The 17,429-nt window shown below is 47.6% G+C and overlaps 8 protein-coding genes across 8 annotated transcripts in view; 3 read left to right on the top strand and 5 right to left on the bottom strand.

Annotated features, from left to right (window-relative positions):
- Positions 1-1,399, top strand: part of EPUS_04243 (uncharacterized protein) — a gene marked incomplete at both ends in the record, with an annotated part of 2,482 nt that extends 1,083 nt beyond the window's left edge. Inside the window, one exon of the mRNA XM_007803339.1 lies at positions 1,311-1,399. Coding sequence (XP_007801530.1) covers positions 1,311-1,399 — 89 coding nt within the window. The remainder of the gene's footprint in view (positions 1-1,310) is intronic.
- Positions 1,400-1,941: 542 nt separating this feature from the next.
- Positions 1,942-2,402, bottom strand: EPUS_04242 (uncharacterized protein; the record flags this gene model as incomplete). Its single annotated transcript, XM_007803338.1, has 2 exons — positions 1,942-2,237; positions 2,282-2,402. The coding sequence occupies 2 exons, from the start codon at positions 2,400-2,402 to the stop codon at positions 1,942-1,944; spliced, it is 417 nt and encodes a 138-aa protein (XP_007801529.1).
- Positions 2,403-4,003: 1,601 nt separating this feature from the next.
- On the top strand, positions 4,004-4,522 carry EPUS_04241 (uncharacterized protein; the record flags this gene model as incomplete). Its single annotated transcript, XM_007803337.1, has 1 exon — positions 4,004-4,522. One exon carries the CDS (start codon positions 4,004-4,006, stop codon positions 4,520-4,522), a length of 519 nt encoding a protein of 172 aa, XP_007801528.1.
- Positions 4,523-4,627: 105 nt separating this feature from the next.
- EPUS_04240 (uncharacterized protein) lies at positions 4,628-5,693 on the top strand (the record flags this gene model as incomplete). The annotated part of the gene is made up of 3 exons (XM_007803336.1): positions 4,628-5,434; positions 5,496-5,523; positions 5,608-5,693. 3 exons carry the CDS (start codon positions 4,628-4,630, stop codon positions 5,691-5,693), a joined length of 921 nt encoding a protein of 306 aa, XP_007801527.1.
- A 402-nt stretch (positions 5,694-6,095) lies between these two features.
- EPUS_04239 (uncharacterized protein) lies at positions 6,096-6,464 on the bottom strand (the record flags this gene model as incomplete). The annotated part of the gene is made up of 1 exon (XM_007803335.1): positions 6,096-6,464. One exon carries the CDS (start codon positions 6,462-6,464, stop codon positions 6,096-6,098), a length of 369 nt encoding a protein of 122 aa, XP_007801526.1.
- A 676-nt stretch (positions 6,465-7,140) lies between these two features.
- EPUS_04238 (uncharacterized protein) lies at positions 7,141-7,584 on the bottom strand (the record flags this gene model as incomplete). The annotated part of the gene is made up of 1 exon (XM_007803334.1): positions 7,141-7,584. The coding sequence occupies one exon, from the start codon at positions 7,582-7,584 to the stop codon at positions 7,141-7,143; it is 444 nt and encodes a 147-aa protein (XP_007801525.1).
- A 1,774-nt stretch (positions 7,585-9,358) lies between these two features.
- On the bottom strand, positions 9,359-14,861 carry EPUS_04237 (uncharacterized protein; the record flags this gene model as incomplete). The annotated part of the gene is made up of 10 exons (XM_007803333.1): positions 9,359-9,772; positions 9,839-9,949; positions 10,013-10,153; positions 10,207-10,374; positions 10,436-11,015; positions 11,076-11,107; positions 11,170-11,777; positions 11,831-12,933; positions 12,993-14,574; positions 14,645-14,861. 10 exons carry the CDS (start codon positions 14,859-14,861, stop codon positions 9,359-9,361), a joined length of 4,956 nt encoding a protein of 1,651 aa, XP_007801524.1.
- A 1,838-nt stretch (positions 14,862-16,699) lies between these two features.
- The window catches only part of EPUS_04236 (uncharacterized protein), a gene marked incomplete at both ends in the record, with an annotated part of 2,432 nt that continues 1,702 nt past the window's right edge, over positions 16,700-17,429 (bottom strand). Inside the window, one exon of the mRNA XM_007803332.1 lies at positions 16,700-17,429. This exon is cut by the window's right edge and continues 1,287 nt beyond it. Coding sequence (XP_007801523.1) covers positions 16,700-17,429 — 730 coding nt within the window.

Raw genomic sequence — 17,429 nt, 5'->3', positions numbered from 1 at the left:
GCTCCCGCGACGACGACTACGAGTACCGAGACGTCCCTGCGTCCGCACCCCCGAAAAGATCCAGCACCTGGGCCGACGACGTCTACGACCGCACCCCCGGAAACCGCTCCTCCATGCCCTCGCGCGCAAACCCCTCCGAAACATTCGACAGGATAAACATGAACCGCAACAGCCGCTCCAGCACCTTCTCCTCCTCAGCTGTCGGTGTAGGAGCGAGAGAATACAGCTACAGCGACCAGAAACCCACGCGACCGACAGCCCCGAAACCGGTGTTCAAGCAGCGGACGGGGTCGCTGGGCAAGGATCACAAGCGAGGGCGCTGTTTACCTTCGACCCGGATCAGGAGGGCGATTTGGGCTTCAAGAAGGGCGACATCATTACCATTACCAAGAGGACCGATAATAAAGAAGATTGGTGGACCGGCAGGATCGGAGATCGAGTGGGCATCTTTCCGTCCAACTATCTGCAGGCGATGGGTGAGAAAATTGCTCGCCACGCATAAATCTATCTAACTGCACTTCAAAATGGTTTTCATACCCTCTCGCGCGTACCGAATGGCGTTGGATCTCTTCTTTTTTTTTCTGGCAGAGCGTCGGAGTTCCCCTATCAAGAGCTTGCGTGGTATATCAACCGATCAATCTACAGTGGCGTCTACGTGTTCTGTTTCCATGGGATTGAACCTTTATTTGGCATCTATCGCCGAGCTATTATTTTATCTATGTCTCTACTTTCTGTCTTTATTTTCTGTGCGATGTGCGGTCTGTGGAAAAGGAGACGGACCGCCCCGCTGCTGCTGCTGTATTGAGAAGTACCTCCTCAATGCTAGTATATATCTGACATTACATTAGCTATCGAGCACGCAGAGTAGCTGTCTATCTATCTTCATCCGTTGGACTGTCTGTCTGTCTGACTGACTACTCGTCTGTGATCGCATCTCTGATCGGTTCCGCCTCTTTACTTATGGTGTGCTGTGGTGCAGATATTTCGCTGAGGGGAAACGAGAGGCATGTAGCTGTATATGGAGAGGTAGGTATATCGTGCTGCGGTTGGGATCCATTGGAAACGGCTGGCTAGCTAGCTAGGTCTCGAAAGGGAGATGGGGTGAATGGCACATGGTAGGGAGAGGGAGGGAGGGAGAGGGAGGGAGAGATCGGAAGAGCACACGTCTGAAAGAGAGCAGCGACTAAATTACAGCGGTATGTAACTGAAGCTAAGTTAGGGAGATAGAGAGTCAGATCATATGCTCATTCTATGTTCTGTGCTGCGTTCACGGAGGGCTGGGTGAGTATTAATTAGGTTGGGCTAACAAGACATACAAGACATTATTTATGTCCTGCTGCGGTGGTGGGCATATGCCCACTCCACTATGTGGCCCAAGAAAAGCCTGTTCGTGGAATGAGTGGAGATGTGTTCTTATTATGAGTTGTTTATTGCGGTTTGGGAGTTACTGATATGAGATGGGGAGGAGAAAGAAGACTCGAGAGGAGGACGAGGAGGAGGAGGAGGAGGGAAGTAGAGATTTGAGCGCACACATTTAGGGGGGGGGCGCACAACTATTCAGACATGGAAAGCACAAGTAGCAAGGTTTTCAATGAAAGGGAGAATTTATCAAAAGGGATGTTCTAATTGCTTATCTAGCTGAATGACCGACTTGCTCGCTCGATCGGTCGATCGACTGAAAGAGTGAATGCCTATCAGAGCGTTGAGTGGCACCGCAACCAGCGCCACACACGCCCCTCGCCTTGGCTCATTGAGAGCAAGTCCCAACAGGACAGAGACGGAAAAGACAAAGGAAATTTCAAAGGACAGGACAGGAACGACTTACCTACCATCTACGCCCATGGCACAAGCTCATCCGATTCACCGCCATGGGTCGTCCGAGTTGCTACCCCCTTCGCATGTGAAGTGGGCAGGGAAGGCTCCTGGAATGCGGCCGTTCTCTTACTTCTGTTCGAGTTCTGCCTCGAGTGCGGCTTTGGTTCGGCTTCGGGTCTGTGGGCCCGTGTAGGGCTTTTCCTCCTCTTTGGGCTTCGCCTCGGCCTTGCTGGTCTTCTTGATTTGGACGGGTCGGTCGAGGAGTGCCTTGACGGCTTTGTTCTCGCCGTTGCCTTTGGTGCTTGACTTGCCCATGTTGTGTGGTGGTGGTGTAAGTGTTTTGGGGTGGTTCTGGGAAATGTTGATGCTTTTTTGAGGCTTTGGACTGTTGGATGTTGTGTGTGTTGCAGAAGATGTCGGATCTGGAGATTGTAGGTGGGAGACGGCTGTTGGGGGGTTTATATACCTGAAGGAAGAGCGGCAGACGGGTAAGGGTGGACAAAGGTAAAGATTGAGAAGAAAGGAAGTACAATGTCACAGTCCAAAGGATACAATCCATTGTTCATCGGTTCTAGCTCTGAAGACATCTGCACAAGCATACTTGACCCGTGAAGGTGGCAGCAAAGGATGAGATCACTGTTGAAGAGATCAAACTAAAGAGAGCACCACAAGATAATGAAGGAAGGTATTGTGCTACCAGTAACCACCCACCTGGGACACAAAGATGTGCCTCAGAAAACGCTGAAATTTGAGTTGAAATCCTATCAGTGATTGGCACAAAGAAAGCGGTGCGAGAAGTAGACAAAGGCTTTGTGCCAGCAACGATCAAGGCATTGTGTCTGCCACAGTCATGCATGAAAGACTTGAGCAGAGGACGAAGATCAGAACGATCATTACCTACCCACAGAGATGTAGGCGTACATACAGTCATGCGGAGAACAGATCTGGGAGGAGAGAGGGCTCAGTCGGAAGCCTTTGGTACTTGGAAGATCTCCTGCTTGATATACTTGAAATCACAGTGCTCGTACAGTATTCGGATCTGGGTTGCATTTGTTGTGGCAAGCACCATTGGAGGAGAGGCTTGAAGCAGCAAAATGTCAGACGTGTTAGCAGTGTATCCATTTGAATCAAATTGAGTCAAATAAACCAAATCAAATGCTTGGCAAATAAATCAAATCTGTGGTCTCATCAAATCAAATGGGCATCTGTAGATTTGTCAAATGAGTCAAATTGTATGTAAAGAAGACAATTGGGCCAATTCTGAGCCGAGTTGGCCAGTAATTGGTAGAGAAATCGATGTAACTGTTGCTGCTATCTTCATATTTAATGTTGGTGTTGAGCTTATTGCCTATTTCGGTAGTATGTGTACAAGAAATAAAAATATTCAATTGTTCTCCGCAAATTATAGATCCTATATCAAAGACCTTGCATAAACTTTGAACGCAAATTATTCCACAACGCAGCATTTCTACGTATTCAGACCTAGCTAGCTGTATTCAGCATCTCTTATTCTATCTCTAATAATATGGATAGACCTTCACGATTGTCATTAAGCCCATTTTCAGAAGCTCCCTCTGATCTTGAGTCCCTCGGACTAGGATCCTCTATCTCCGCAGAACAAAGCCTTACTCCAACCCCTACAAACGCTTTTTCAGCTATCCAAGCTCGGAATCCTCAAAAACGAACTCGAAACTACGTTACTCTCGAACGAGAATCCAAACGACCGCGAACTTCGCCCGTATGAAATTATGGAAAAGAGGTGGTGTTGGAAAACGGATCTGATGCACGGCGCTTCTGGGAATGTAACATCTGTCAAGAGCGATTTGTTGCTACTGCTACAACCAACGCCATGGATCATTTACGAAGAAAGCATAGGATCAAATTAAACACTGAATCTCCCTCTTCAATATCTCTATCTGTTATTGATCAACAACGTCAATTCGCAGAGATTCAGCAGCTTCAAAATCTGCCTGCGGTGATCAATACATCTGTTCAAGATCGACTCATCAAGTGGATTACAACCTCTCATGCCTCTTTCAATATGGTCACAAATGAGCATTTTTGAAGCCTATTCCTCTGCTCCTCAAGCGCTACGAATGAGATCTTGCCCTATCTACCTACTAGCAGTAGTACATTACGAAATTGGATTGAAAAAGAGTTTAGAAAGGGCCAAAACAAGATAAAGAATATGCTTCGGAAGAGTCGAGGAAAGATTTATATATCCTTCGATATTTGGACCTCTCCTAATGGCTATGCACTGGTCGGAATCGTCTCACACTTCGTTGACGATGATTACCAAGTTAGGGCTATCTTACTTGGTATTCGTGAGGTCTATGGAGAGCATTCAGGCGAGAATGTTGGTCAAACAGTTGTTGACGTTATTCGCGAATTCCAGACTGAATCCGAACTTGGCGCGTTTGTTCTCGATAACGCCGGCAATAACGATACAGCAGTTCGCTACATCCTCAATGAACTCGAATTACACGTTACACACGAAGAAGAGCATTGCAGACTACGCTGTTTAGGTCATATTATCAATCTTGCTGCACAGGACTTCATATTTGGCCAGAATTCAGAGAAATGGCTGCGAGAGCATGCTGCTATCGAGGATAGCGCAGATATCGAAGATCTACAACGCAGCTGGGTCTCCCAGGGTATCATTGGCCATATTCAGAACCTCATTTCGTTAATTCGAAGTAGCCCGTAGCGCAGGCAAGCATTTCGCAGAATAACAGGCGCAGATCCTGATCCAAATAAGCAGAATTTGATGCTTATTCAAAATAATACAACTCGGTGGAATTCTACGTACAATATGCTTGTTCGCGCTCTACAGCTCAAGAATCATATCCAAGTGTACGTCAACAGCTGCCGAGCAAAACGAGATCACAAGGGCAAAATAGCAGACGAAGCTATTCAAAAGCATGCTCAACTCATAGAGGACGACTGGATAACGCTTCAACAGCTTTGTGACGCTCTTGAGCCGTTTAACGAAGCTACGAACTTTCTGCAGAGTAACAACCGTGGCGCCAAATATGGATTTTTGTGGGAATGCCTCCCTGCGATCGAATGGCTCTTAACAACGCTCGAAACGCTCAAGGAGAATAGAGGCATTGAAGATAGAATTGGCCTCTCAGCGAATAACGCGTGGAACAAGATGAAGAAGTACTACGAAATAACCGATCTCTCTCCATACTACGTTGCTGCTATCGTCCTCAACCCTGCTCATAAATGGAGATATTTCGATAGGCACTGGAAGAGCAATACACACTGGATCCCTGAGGCGAAGAAAAAGATGCAGGAGCTATGGAATACGTATAAGATACGGCATGAGCAAGCAGTTGAGGAGGAGCAGTTACTGCCTTCTAACTCCTCTTCTATATCTCCGAAGCTATCTCCAAAAAAGGGCTCATTCAAGAGCTTTTTAGCTTGCGGCCAGGCAGCAGGCAATGAATTCGAGGTTGCTGATGAATATAAGGCCTATTGTCAGCTCCCTGCGCTCAAATCAACGCCTCAAAATCTCATCTTTTGGTGGAGAGAACAAGAGCCCTCATTCCCTCTTTTGGCCACTCTTGCGTACACTATTCTTGCTATTCCTGCGATGAGCGCCGAATGCGAACGTGTATTTAGCTCTGCGAAGCTACTTATTACGCCAAATCGCAATAGGCTGAGCCCAGATACAGTTGAATGGTCTGAATGCCTCCGAAATTGGTATAATAACAAGGTTATTTGAGGTATAGACGACGGTATGTAACGCCAGTGAGCTCTATTCAAGTGCTAACAGCTAAAATACAGATATATCCTCCTCCTTAGCCAGTTCTCCTCCCTCCTCCTCCTCCTCCTCCTCCTCCTCCTCCTCGTCGATCAAGAAGCCGAAATAGGAAATCTACGTATAATTTGACTCGTTTGACAAATGAGTCAAATCAAATCAAACGGAGCATTTCGATTACGTAATCAAACCAAATGGAGGCCTGGATTTGGTTTATTTGATTTGATGGAAACACTGCGTGTTAGGTAGTGGTGTGCACTTCACCAGCTTTACAAATCGCTGCGTACTTGCTCGTGCAAGAGAGTAGGGCAACACATACTGAACAGTTCATGAAATGGTACATGATGAAGCCCGATACGGGAAAGATGAAAGCTTGAACCGTGATCTCGAAAATATGAATTATAGAGGTCAAAAGCAATGCATTCTATGACTTAGGAATCGCTACCAGGCTATCTGAGTACAACTCCATCAACTCCGCTCAACAACCCTCAAAGAATAACACATAAACTTACGATCAAGCCCATCGATCGGCCAATATGCCATACACGCGAATAATTATGCCCGTTTCGATCGCCAGAGCAAGACCAGCAGCGAGAGCATGGTTCCAGCCACCGAAAGAAAAGAAGACGAGCGGAATGCTCACAGCGCATGTCAGTAAGGAAACAAAACAGAGGAGCTGGAGGGTGTTGAACAGATCTAGCTCTGACTGTTGTTTCCTACGTGGTAGCTCACTTTGCTCGCCCTGGGGCGTGGTCAGTAGCAGTTCACGTTGCTCACCTTTGGGTGTCGTCAACCACAGCTCCGGTTTCTTACCCTGAAGCATTTTGCGTTGTCGTGGTGTGGCCATATTATTGCCTGGTTTTTGTTCTGGTGATGAAGACATGGCAATGTTGTATGATGTTCGAATTTCGTGCTTTGAGTGTTAGGAGGGGAAAGTTGCTTCTGATGCATCGAATGTTGTTGGTGAGTATTGATGGCCCTTTTATAGGAGAGAATGGCCAAAGACAATCAATGCCTTTGTCGGTCTGAACATAGAACCGGTCTTCGACAAGGACAGCAGATGTGAGAGCTTTGTTTGGAATAAGGAATGATCAGACCGAGAAAGAGCAAGGACATTGTTCGAGAAGAATGCAAAGCACTATGAGACAAGGAACAAGACGACTGTGCAAGAAGTCCTCCTGAGAGTCTTACAGAGAGTCAACGGTTAGAGGAAGCATTATGACAAAGGACCGTGGGAATTGAAAGTTGGTAGTCATATTGGCAAACCAGCCAAAGTGGATATTGCGGTTCTTACGCTTAGGCTAATTTTAAGCGCACTTTAATGGCTCTCCTAGCATTATTTTAGAGGGCCTCTTCCTGCTAAGTAGTTATTGTTAGAATGGAGCAGCACCAAAGGTGCCTAAGGCTTGGTTGGTAGACAGAAGGTAAAATAAGTATCAAACATGATGAACGTCACATTTCACGTCGGTGAGCCATACGATACCCCGCAGGGACTGGATTGACGAGGGATGCCCTCTCACAATCATCTGGTATATCCGCACCTCTTAGCAACTCTAACATTAAGTAGGAAGCTTGAAGCCGGAGCCTCTCAGCTTCTGGAAGACGCCCTTGGGGGCATACTTGTGAGATGTAGCTTTCAGGAATTCTACGACTTCAGCCCCATAACCGGCAATCGGATCCTGGTCGCCCAGCGCGTAGTTGAGATAAAGCCAGTTCTTGTTCGCGCCTATGCTATTGGCGTATTTATTGACCGCATCTCTATATTCGATCGTCAGGGCCTGGTTCTCTGCAGTATCGACAGTTACGGCAATAAGCCACATGATGGTGGGACCCTTAGCAACAATTTCCTCGAGGCCGAGAACGTTGCCGCCACTCTTGACGGAGTGCTTGACCATCGATTGAGTCACAGGTTGGAACTGAACGAGCACCCTGAAGTCGGAGCCAGGGGCTGCAGCCTTCATCTTCTCAACATATTCCGAATGTTTCTTATCGATGAATTTCATGATGTGCTTGTCGTTACTTGTCAGGCCAGTCATCCAGTTAGCACTGTCATTCCGTCAGTATAGACAATAGTACGCATTGACCAAAAGTGCAATGGATCAAGTTACTTCATTGATTCGTACGTGCATGGAGAAGAGGAAGCTGATAAGCAGCAAGAGCTAATCTAAGAAGCAGCGGCGCCAAGGTAGAGCTAACGGAACCGGCACGTGACAAAAAGGGGTCGCATACTAGAGACTAAGAGGTGTAGGTTTAGTAAATTACAGCACCAATTCCGCGATATGGATAAAATAACTCTGGATGAGATTAATAGGGCTATCTCAACAATGCCAGATAGAGTAGCTGCCCTAAACGAGCGAAATGGGTGTCCTATCCCCTATTAAAGGGGCGTGTAGCATAGCAGAAATCTGAGAAGTCTCATAAATTTCTGCGCCAAGCTTCGGTCCCAGAGGGATCTACCCATTGGGCGAGCAGAGTAACGGCCTGTCCCAAAGAGGACATGGGGCTTTGGTCAATATTGGTGTGCTAATGCCGGGCATATAATTGCTCCATGACAGCCGCTACCAAATCTGCTCACGAATCTGTGAAAGCTTCCCACCACCCACAGCCGCTGTTTTCTGCTGGACGCATTCTTACCTGATAGTGAGGATGCAATTTGATGACAACACTCGCGACAGGGTCGACTGAATCTGCATCAGGCACACATCATCTTCACTGCTTCAGACCTGTGGTAAAGTTGCTTTCCACGTCTTCAAGCAAAAAAGCGGAGAAGAGTCCCAGTCTCATCCAGACAGCCCAAAAAGGGAGCGGGAAAGTAGCGGGATTGCTTGGAACGGGATTGCCATATCGTGAACGATTTGAGTGGAAGGACTTGATGAAGCGCAATAGGAGCCTTCCTTATCGGACAACTGCCTGAAAGAAGCTTGGTGAAGTGCTAAGATCGCGAAACCTTGCTAGCAAGCAGGGACAAACAATCGCTGTGGCCCTCAACATCATGGACCACATACCAAGCACAACCGGTGGTATAATTAGTGTGTACAGAACACAAGCTCCTGTTAAGGCAATAGTGGTCAACAAGGTAGCCAACAATAAGAATGTTGCAAGAGCATAAATATATTGTCGAGTCAAACAGCCCGGCTTTTAGGTGGTGATCACAGGAACAGAGCATTGCGAGAGCTTTGGACGATACATTGTACCACATGCTCTTAGTGACTGCATCAACTATCAATGTCAGTGGAAGACATCATAGTAAAGGTTCAATAAGATCGGTCCTCATGAATAACTAGAATAGGAAATTCTAGACTTGCGTCTTTGCCAAGTACTATTGTATCATGATCTTTATCTTCTGATAATTAGTAATAGATTTGTCTAACACGTCACTTACTATCTTGGTCTTATAAGAACACATTAGACTTCTACGAATGAAAGTTACCTGCTAATGAGTGTGGATTGGACCTGACATTGATACTCGCACACATTGCTTTTAAAAGTAACCCCGGGCTGCAGGCTGGCAAACACTTTTGACGAGTGGATCTGAGCCAGCACCCCTTCCCTGGACGTTGAAAATCCATCTCTGAATCCAGTCCAAAGCCCAATGTCTCCTCCGTACTCCGTAACCGCTATCTCTTCAAGTAGGCGGCGTCTTTCCCGGCTGAGACTTATTAATTGATGACAGCTGATCAGTATTCACCCTGACATAGATATGCAGGCCACTGGAAACTCTTGCATCACGACTTAGGTAGACGACCGGGTATGCGGGATGAGACTGTTCCACAAGCATTACACAATCTCGGACTTCCCAAGGTGTCTGAGTTGAGCGATACCACTTCCAGAGCGTGCGCGCCATCTGAATCCTCGAAACAACCGGTGTTTTGGTGGTGTGTTTTCCCCAGAATGAACGGAGCTGCTGTTTGCGTTATTGACGTTTTTAATCTCACCTCCTTCCTCTGGGTTTCCGTTCCGATGCATCGGCTTCGTCGAGGTCTGGGGTCCTTTCGGCTGTTGCACCTTCCATCGTTTCACGAGGTCATACCCCCCTTCCCAGCGGTTCTTTAGAATATCTTGCAACTTGATGACTCTCTCTAGGCTCGATGCGAGGCAGTATGTTGTCAGGACGGCGACCACGATGAGGATGGCGAAGAGGGTAGTGCCTGCCTCGTCGGGCACGATGTTGTGACCCATTGAGAAGATGGACTGTCGTGTGTCAGCTGGCGAGTCTTAGACTAGAGAGTACTGAAGGAGTATAAGAACCTGTCTTACCGCAACAAAGCTCAGAGGGAGATATGCAATGGTGATATATGTCAGTATTCGGATGTTGTTTCCCTGTTTGACGGCAGTGCGGCTATCCGCAACACTGGTGACGGTTGAGAGCTAGTGGTTGAAGACTCAGTCTTGAGGCTGGCTGGGGGAACTGGAAGAGCACTCAGTACATACCCCGTCACGTAAGCCAGTCACTTGCTTGATCTTGAGATCAATTTTGGCGTGGACAGCGAACAGAAAGTCACGCTGTTTTCCAAACTTTTCTAACGCGTCTTTATAAGTTCTCTTCAGCTCGCCGTGGCGTTCCCCACGCTCCTTGATGATATGTTAGTCGTAGTGGTAAAATTGAAGCTTCGCTGGAGACCCACGTTGTCCATCTGATGTACAAGCGTTTCACGTGCTTTGTCGATGCTTTTCAAAGAATCATCGAGTCTATCGTCGAACATTTTGAGTGCTTCGAGTCCCCAGAGCATGCTTCTCAGCCTGTCCACTGCATTATCGGCCTCCCAGTCATAACCCTCAAGGAAAACTTTTTGCTAACAGATAGAAAGTCAGTGTGATCTGTTGCCCTTCCGTTACGAAGATAGATCGACTCACACCAAGCTTTACATATTCATCACACCCCTTCAATGTCAAGTCAAGCTCGGCCGAAAGCTTCTCACACATAGTACCTAGTATCGAAAGAAAAGCAAGGCTTCTACCAGTTGATTGCTGGTGCTTGAATAGCTGCAAATCCTGGACCATGGTAGACACGTTCAGGTCTGAATCCTCGATCAAAGACGACCATACAGAGCATGTCCACAAAAATCCCTGAGGGTCACCTGTTATAACGAGAGAGGACGACCTCTCTTCTATGGTGTTTTGAATATTTTCATCACCTCTCATGTCCCTCTCATTCTGAAATTGCTGCAGCATGTTCGAAGGCGGGAATTTGCCACGCTGTCGAGGTTCCGTGTATCTATTCTCCGGACGTGACGGCGGGTTAGGCTCGAGCACATCCGATCGAGGCACAAATGCCCAGTAGACCAGGGTAATTGTAGTTATCCAGGATTCATCTTCTCGTACATTACTAAAAGTGCTTAGTGAGCCGAAGTAGCTATCAAAGGTGTCTATGGCCGTGGGGTGCCACATGTAGATGATCGCCTGGACTATTGAAGGGCACAAGCGCTGTGCTAATCTAGTAAACCACACGCTTAGTGAATTGCACGTTAGCTGATTGACAGAAACATTTTCTTACAGTATTCGGTGCTTGACTCCAAGATCAACCATCTATAACAAGGTCAGTAATTATCGCCGCCTCGATGAAAGGCTCTGGGTTTTGTCATCCTTACACTATCGCTAAGCCGTCGTAAGCCTTCATGCTGATGGGCCTTGAATAGATCCTGTCTGAAAGTTCGCAGCTTCAACTTGGTCTTCAGTTCCTCTTTCACATCTTTAGGATTGCGAAAGCTTTCCCAGGGAGAGCCATCCAGTACCCAAACCCACAGCCTTTCGGCGATTATACCGGCAGGATCCTGGATTTGATCGATATCGCTGAAGAATTTTTCTTTGAACTCGTCCAAATAAGAGCGCCTCCAAGAGTATTCGAGGTCAAGGTCTCCAACCTTGTCCAAGCCAAGATCGAAGAGACTCAAGTATAATAAGTCGTCCGCGGGAACCAATTGATCAATACTTTCACGAGAGTAATCCGGATGCTTTTTGTTAGAGTTGTTGGAGCTTCCAGCGCCCTCTAGATATGTGCGTAGCCCATGTCGAAGATTGGTGTCCTTAGTCTGTGAGCTTCGAAATCTGTCCGGGGTGTCTTCGAGTGATTGAACCCAATCATCTCCGAAAACTTTGGGGGTCACGTTCTTTCTCCAATCGAATGGTGCGATATTACTTTGTGTTGATAGATTTACCGTGACCGGTTTCGTGGAAGCTTGCATATCTCTTTGCTTGTCTGTAGTCATCAGCTGTGGCATTAAATAGCTACTCCAAGGTGCTTCGTCTTACTAGCTTTTTGGATATGAGGATGAATAAGGGTAGCACAAACAATGGCGGAGGCGTCAACATCCCACCATTGCCTTGACATATGTTTTTGGCTTCTATCCCATGTCGGATGGAAGGTAAATTCTGTTGATCGGAAGTCATAACACGCTTGCTTAAAGTCATCGACTTCCGTGAAGTCGACAAACTCCAGGGCTATCCTGAAAGCGGTATGATGGTTCAAACAAGAGAGCTCCCACGGTGGCTCTTCAGACAAGTTCGATTTTCGTCCTGTAAACCCTGGGTTGATGATTGTGGTAGGGGTACGACGTTCAATTTTGGCGCGAACATTGGTCATGCAGTCAAACCTGGTGTTTGCAAATGTAGGCTCCTGGATCACTTCGTTACAAATAAGGAGAAGACGGTCGAGCTGCTCATCCTTAATTGTGTATAGATCGATAGTTGGTTTCTTGGCTGGTCGTGTAAGTCGAAGACACATCTGCTCAAGGTTCTTGATGTATGCGCTCATCCCATCATGGCCTGAGGATGATTTGCGCGGAAGCATTTTGCTTAAATTGTAGACACAAGTCGCGTGGTACCACTGGAGTAGTGCTGATTTTGGTTCCGCTTCAGGTTGTAACTCTCCTACTGGGAGATCCGTAATATTCTCCCATAGCGAAGAGATAGCTAGAATTTTTTCGGTAATTTCAGGGCAGTTGTTCAAAACATACCAAATGGTAATTGAAACAAAGCAGGCAGCTTGCCAATGCGAGGCCCAGGGAGGCCGATCAGGAGGGGGAGTAGTTAGTAGCCAAAGCGGTGGATAGACTCTGAAGAGCTGATCGTAATGATGTGAAATGGGGCGGATACTGCTGTACGGGTCTTCTTTATCCGAATACCTACTATGTCTCATTGAGGGTCGAGTTCCCCACGGGATTTTTGCCATCCATACTAGGACTCCCTTGATGACGGTCTGTAACCTTGATCTATACTTCTGGTATGTGGCTATACTTCGTTCATCAGCACCATCCTCTTGTTCCTCGTTTACTCCTACATTCTCCGTCGAGACGTTTTCCTTATATCGCTGGCTCAGGAATTTGTCTGCTTTAATTAGCAAACGAAGTTGCCAACTGTGAAAGATTAGTCATCAGGGACAAAAGTATGCGCCCCAAGTAAAGATGTCACTCACAAGGTGCTTTCAAGATTCACCGAGAAATCGAACATCATATTCCGAATAAGTGTAATGGCCTGGAGCTCGTCGGAACCATCCTTTTCTAAACCTAAGTTGATATCTTCAGCATCGCGAGGCTCGTCTCCGCCAAGCAGAACATCGTTCAGGCTTGAAGTAGACTTTATTGAAGCTGGAAGTGGAACATGCAGTGGCGAATTTTGTCCATCTTCTAATTGGTGTGCACTAGACTGCTGAGGCGAGATGCATTGACCGGTCCTGCTATCTTGGCTCAAGAGACTAGTTGTAAGAATTCTCACGGATTCTAAATCACTCTTCGGAGGTTCACAATCAGGAGAAACAGGTGACTGGTACGCTGGAAGCTCTGCTGGTGGTGGTGTTGACTTTCCAATAGGGAGCTCTTTGGATTTGCCGGTTTTAGACCCTGAAAGAGGCTCACGTCCTGTATGGGTGGATCCCTGTCGGCTGCTTGCCGGCGGCTCATGATTCTCACATCGAATAGGCATAGCTGTGACAGAGCATATATACTCAACACATCGGGCGATGGCATGCGTATCAGCCACATCGACTTGCTCGTGCTCCTTTTGTCCTCTAGCCAACCACATTCGGCTTGTGCGATTAGCATAAGCATCAGTGACCCCAAGTATCCCCTTAATATTCTCTGAAGACGGCGGGCCCTCTGGAATTCTAGGAGCTGCTCCGCTATCAAGAGCAAGGGCAAAAATCAGGACCCGTTCTTTATTTGCCTCTAGTTCAATATCATGCTCAGCAGAAATGTCAACCCATTCAGATGGGGAGAGATTGCCAGTCCCGGGATCCTGTCTATTTGCCGGCACTCCATCATTATTGGTATCGGCACTCCTGTAAGATTTGGCATTGGCGTTCCATTTTATGACTGTACTCTGACCATCAATATAAAGTCGCATGCTCAAATGGTATTGACAACGTTGTTGCGTCTCGCAGGTAAATTCTCCTGAGACTTGGCATCTCAGAGTCTTGTCATCTTCTTCACGCTGAACGTTGTAACAATATTTCGGTACCGATCCTAGAGCGTTAGTGCAAAGGCAACCAAAACGGATCCTCCCTCCAATTCTGAAGCGAGCAGTAAGTTTCGGTACTGCTGTTGCATCAGCATTGGCAGCAGGCCTTCCGGTGCTCTTCTTTCTTCCCAGTCGCACGCGTGCAATTTGGTAAACAATCTTATTATCGACAAAAGAGCATGTTTCGAAAGTTCCAGGGTTGAATGTCTCGCTATATAACCAATACTGTGTGTAAGGCCATCGATAATTGATAAAACCATTGGCAGCAACTTCCCCAAGTTGAAACTCATCACCTGGGCCATGCAATAATTGAATACCAAAGGTGCCCTTTCCACCAGCTAAATCCTGATTTTGAACTCTAGCTAGTATAGCATCTGAAGTATCAGGGAAATCTCCACGTATGTAGATCAAACCACATTTTGGCTCTGGGGCAGTCAGCTGTAGTAGTTCATGCCAATTGGTGAGCGAGGCGGTGTAGCCATCATTTCCAAAATCAGATGATTTGGCTGCTGCTTCAGCATCATATTCCATGAAACATTCTTCTGTAGGATGTAGGTTGTGTAAGCCAGAATTCTGATCAAAAAGAGTGACTGGCCTTCGCGGCTAGCTGACCTGAATCGACGTCATACATCCATGCCCAGGAGTCTAACGGTTGTGGCTCGGTCTCTCTATCGGCATCTTGGTCGTCCGCTGATTCTCTGGAAACCGGCAATGACCCTTGTGCAGCTTCGTCTCTCCCCTCGCTTTGTAAGGGATGTTCGACATTCGAAGCGTTCTGGTCATCAGAAGTTAGATGTGTCACCTCGTGGCTATCAGACTGGTGTGACATTTGGATATTGCGTCGAGGTACTTTGAACATGCAGCAGCATGAGCAGCTCTAGCAGCTCTAAACGGCTGAAGCGATGTTATATTACTAACTTGCAAGGACGTCTTAGTCAGACCTCTCTCGATTATGCTACACACTATTACAGTTAAATAGTTAGAGCATTCAAAAGTTCGTGCAACACACCACATCGATGATTTGTGCAAAGTTTTGGTTGATCACTCTCACACAACCAATCAACCCACCCCACCCCCAAGGCTGCATCTGATGCTCTCCATCCTTTGAATGTTCGCGAGGAGCTTAGCGCCTGATAAGCTTGCAGCTCCGTGGCCAATTGGAACAGAAAATTCTAGGCTTACGTCTTTGCCGAGTACAACCTTGCCACGAAGTTTGTCTTCTGCCAATCGGTAATAGATTTGATAGACAGCAAAACGTCCAGAGCGTCACGTACCATCTCAGCCTCACAAGAATGTATCGGACTTCCAAGGCCTGATAGAGCAGAAATGGTCGAAGTGAGCCGGTGTTCCCAGCCAAACCTGTTCTGTACACGCTTCTATAACCAAAGTCATCCATCTATCTCCCCCAAGTACTCCTCTTCATGCCCACTCCTTCCATCCCCCATAATTCAGCCGCTCGATCCAGTCCTCCGGTCCCTCAGCCTGGCCACGGTATGCGATCAAACTTAAATATGCGTCCTTTGCATACCGATCGATCCAATCCGTCATCGCGTGCAGCACTGCCGTGCCAAGACCTTTGCGTTGGTCATCTGGAATGTACACACATGTCGGTGAGCTGGAGGACAAGGTGTCCGTCGCCAACCAAACGGGCCATTCATTGCCACTGGTAGGCCAGGTGCATTGGGAGGTGGAGAGGAAGGCGGGATGAGGTGATGGGTCAGATAAGGAGGATGCTCGCTCGGCAGGCGGAGGAGCACGGAGGAGCTTAGAGCGCAGGGATAGCTGCCGGCGGTGGTGGGGTCATGCCGGTGACATAGTGCGAAAGTTGAGGTAGTCGGTGGGAGGAGGGGTGGTGTGATAGAGGGTGTAGGAGGTTGGGAAGGGAGGACATTAAAGAGTAGGTCGTCATCAATCCTGGCGCATTGTATGCCTCTCCTGTGGAGTCCTCGAGAAACCACTATGTGTCTGCATTATCAGAATCCATCGCTATTTTAGGGACCAGTAAGGACCCATCGGACGTTTCTTTAGGCAGGGTATATCTAACAGGCTGAACACAGGAGGGGTCGTGATTGCACTTCGAAATGTGGAACCAGGCTCTTTATCATCGCATTTTCAGGATGGGCCTTCATTTGTCAATCTCACAGTCAACGTCTGCTAAAGGAATCGAAGCAAAATCTTGCACAGGCTTTATTGAGACTTGGTGCTTCCAGCTAATAGTACATCCTTTCCTATACTCGGCACTCAACACTTCATCAGGGTCTCATCATGGGTCTTAGGGGAATGCTTTCTATCCTGGGTTACGGTAGAGGTTTACAAGCAAAGCCGTTGGAACACCTGTACTATGATTTTCGAAGGTTTGCTGCCTTTTTTTTTGACAGTTTCTGCAAAGCTCAAGTAGAATACACAGAGAAACAGACGTCTCTCTACCAGCCATTTCTCCATACCAACCTTTCCGCATGTGTGTGAAAAGTACAGGGAAACCTAGTAGTGTGAATAAGCAACAACCTTACCGTGGAAATGCACGATCCAGGTAGCCAAGCTGCAAACACAACTCTAGAAGTCCTTTGCTGTCCGGCCACCGACGCAGAACCAGAGCACTGCCCTCATCCCCGATCCCAAAAGTACACACTCCCCACCACGCAAGTGGTCGACTGCGCAGCCGCGCATTCAGGGTTCGCCCCCAGACGCAGCTGGCTTGTCGGCGGCAGGTTTTGAATCAGAAGCCCCATCGGTGTTCTTGTTTTGATTCTGGTTTGCGAACCCACCCCGTCCACCTCCACGCCCGCCTCTACCACCTCGATCATCGTTTCCTCTACCTCGGCCACCACGAGCACGGTACGCGCCTCGACCGCCCCGTCCTCCATCACTATCACTCGCTCCTCCACTCTGGTAGCCACCGCGAGTATTGGTGTTTGCTCCTCCACGGTTGCTTCCTTGCCATGTGCCTGCGCCTCCTTGACTCTCACGGTGATGAAAACCTCTGTTCCCAGGACGGTCCTCGAAGTATCGGATATTGACCATCTTGGGGTCTTTACTCCGATTCTTTCTCTCCGATGGTTGTCTTTCGAAAGCAGCCTTGCACTCTTCATGATTTTCAAAATTCACAACAAACGCAGTGGTCTTGCCGAATTTTACAATCGATTTGACCTTTGACTTGTCTTCCTCAGGGAACAAATCTCGGATCTGCTCTTCCGTCTCGGCATTCAAGATGTACAGAGCTGTCGCTGGTTTCTTTTCGGCCACTGGCGAAGGGGCAGGCTTAGGTGCTTCTACCGGCTTGTTCTCCTGAGCAGGCGTCCCGTTGGTAGTAGCTGCAGTAGATGCGCTGGCATCTTCGTTGCCAGGTAGATTTACATTCATGGCAGATGATTGAGGAGTCAAAGGCTTGGTCTGGTTA

This window comes from Endocarpon pusillum (assembly GCF_000464535.1).
Source record: "Endocarpon pusillum Z07020 unplaced genomic scaffold scaffold218, whole genome shotgun sequence".
Lineage (NCBI taxonomy): Eukaryota > Fungi > Ascomycota > Eurotiomycetes > Verrucariales > Verrucariaceae > Endocarpon > Endocarpon pusillum.
Note: the sequence above shows the minus strand (reverse complement) of the source record. Positions and strands in the feature narration are given on the sequence as shown.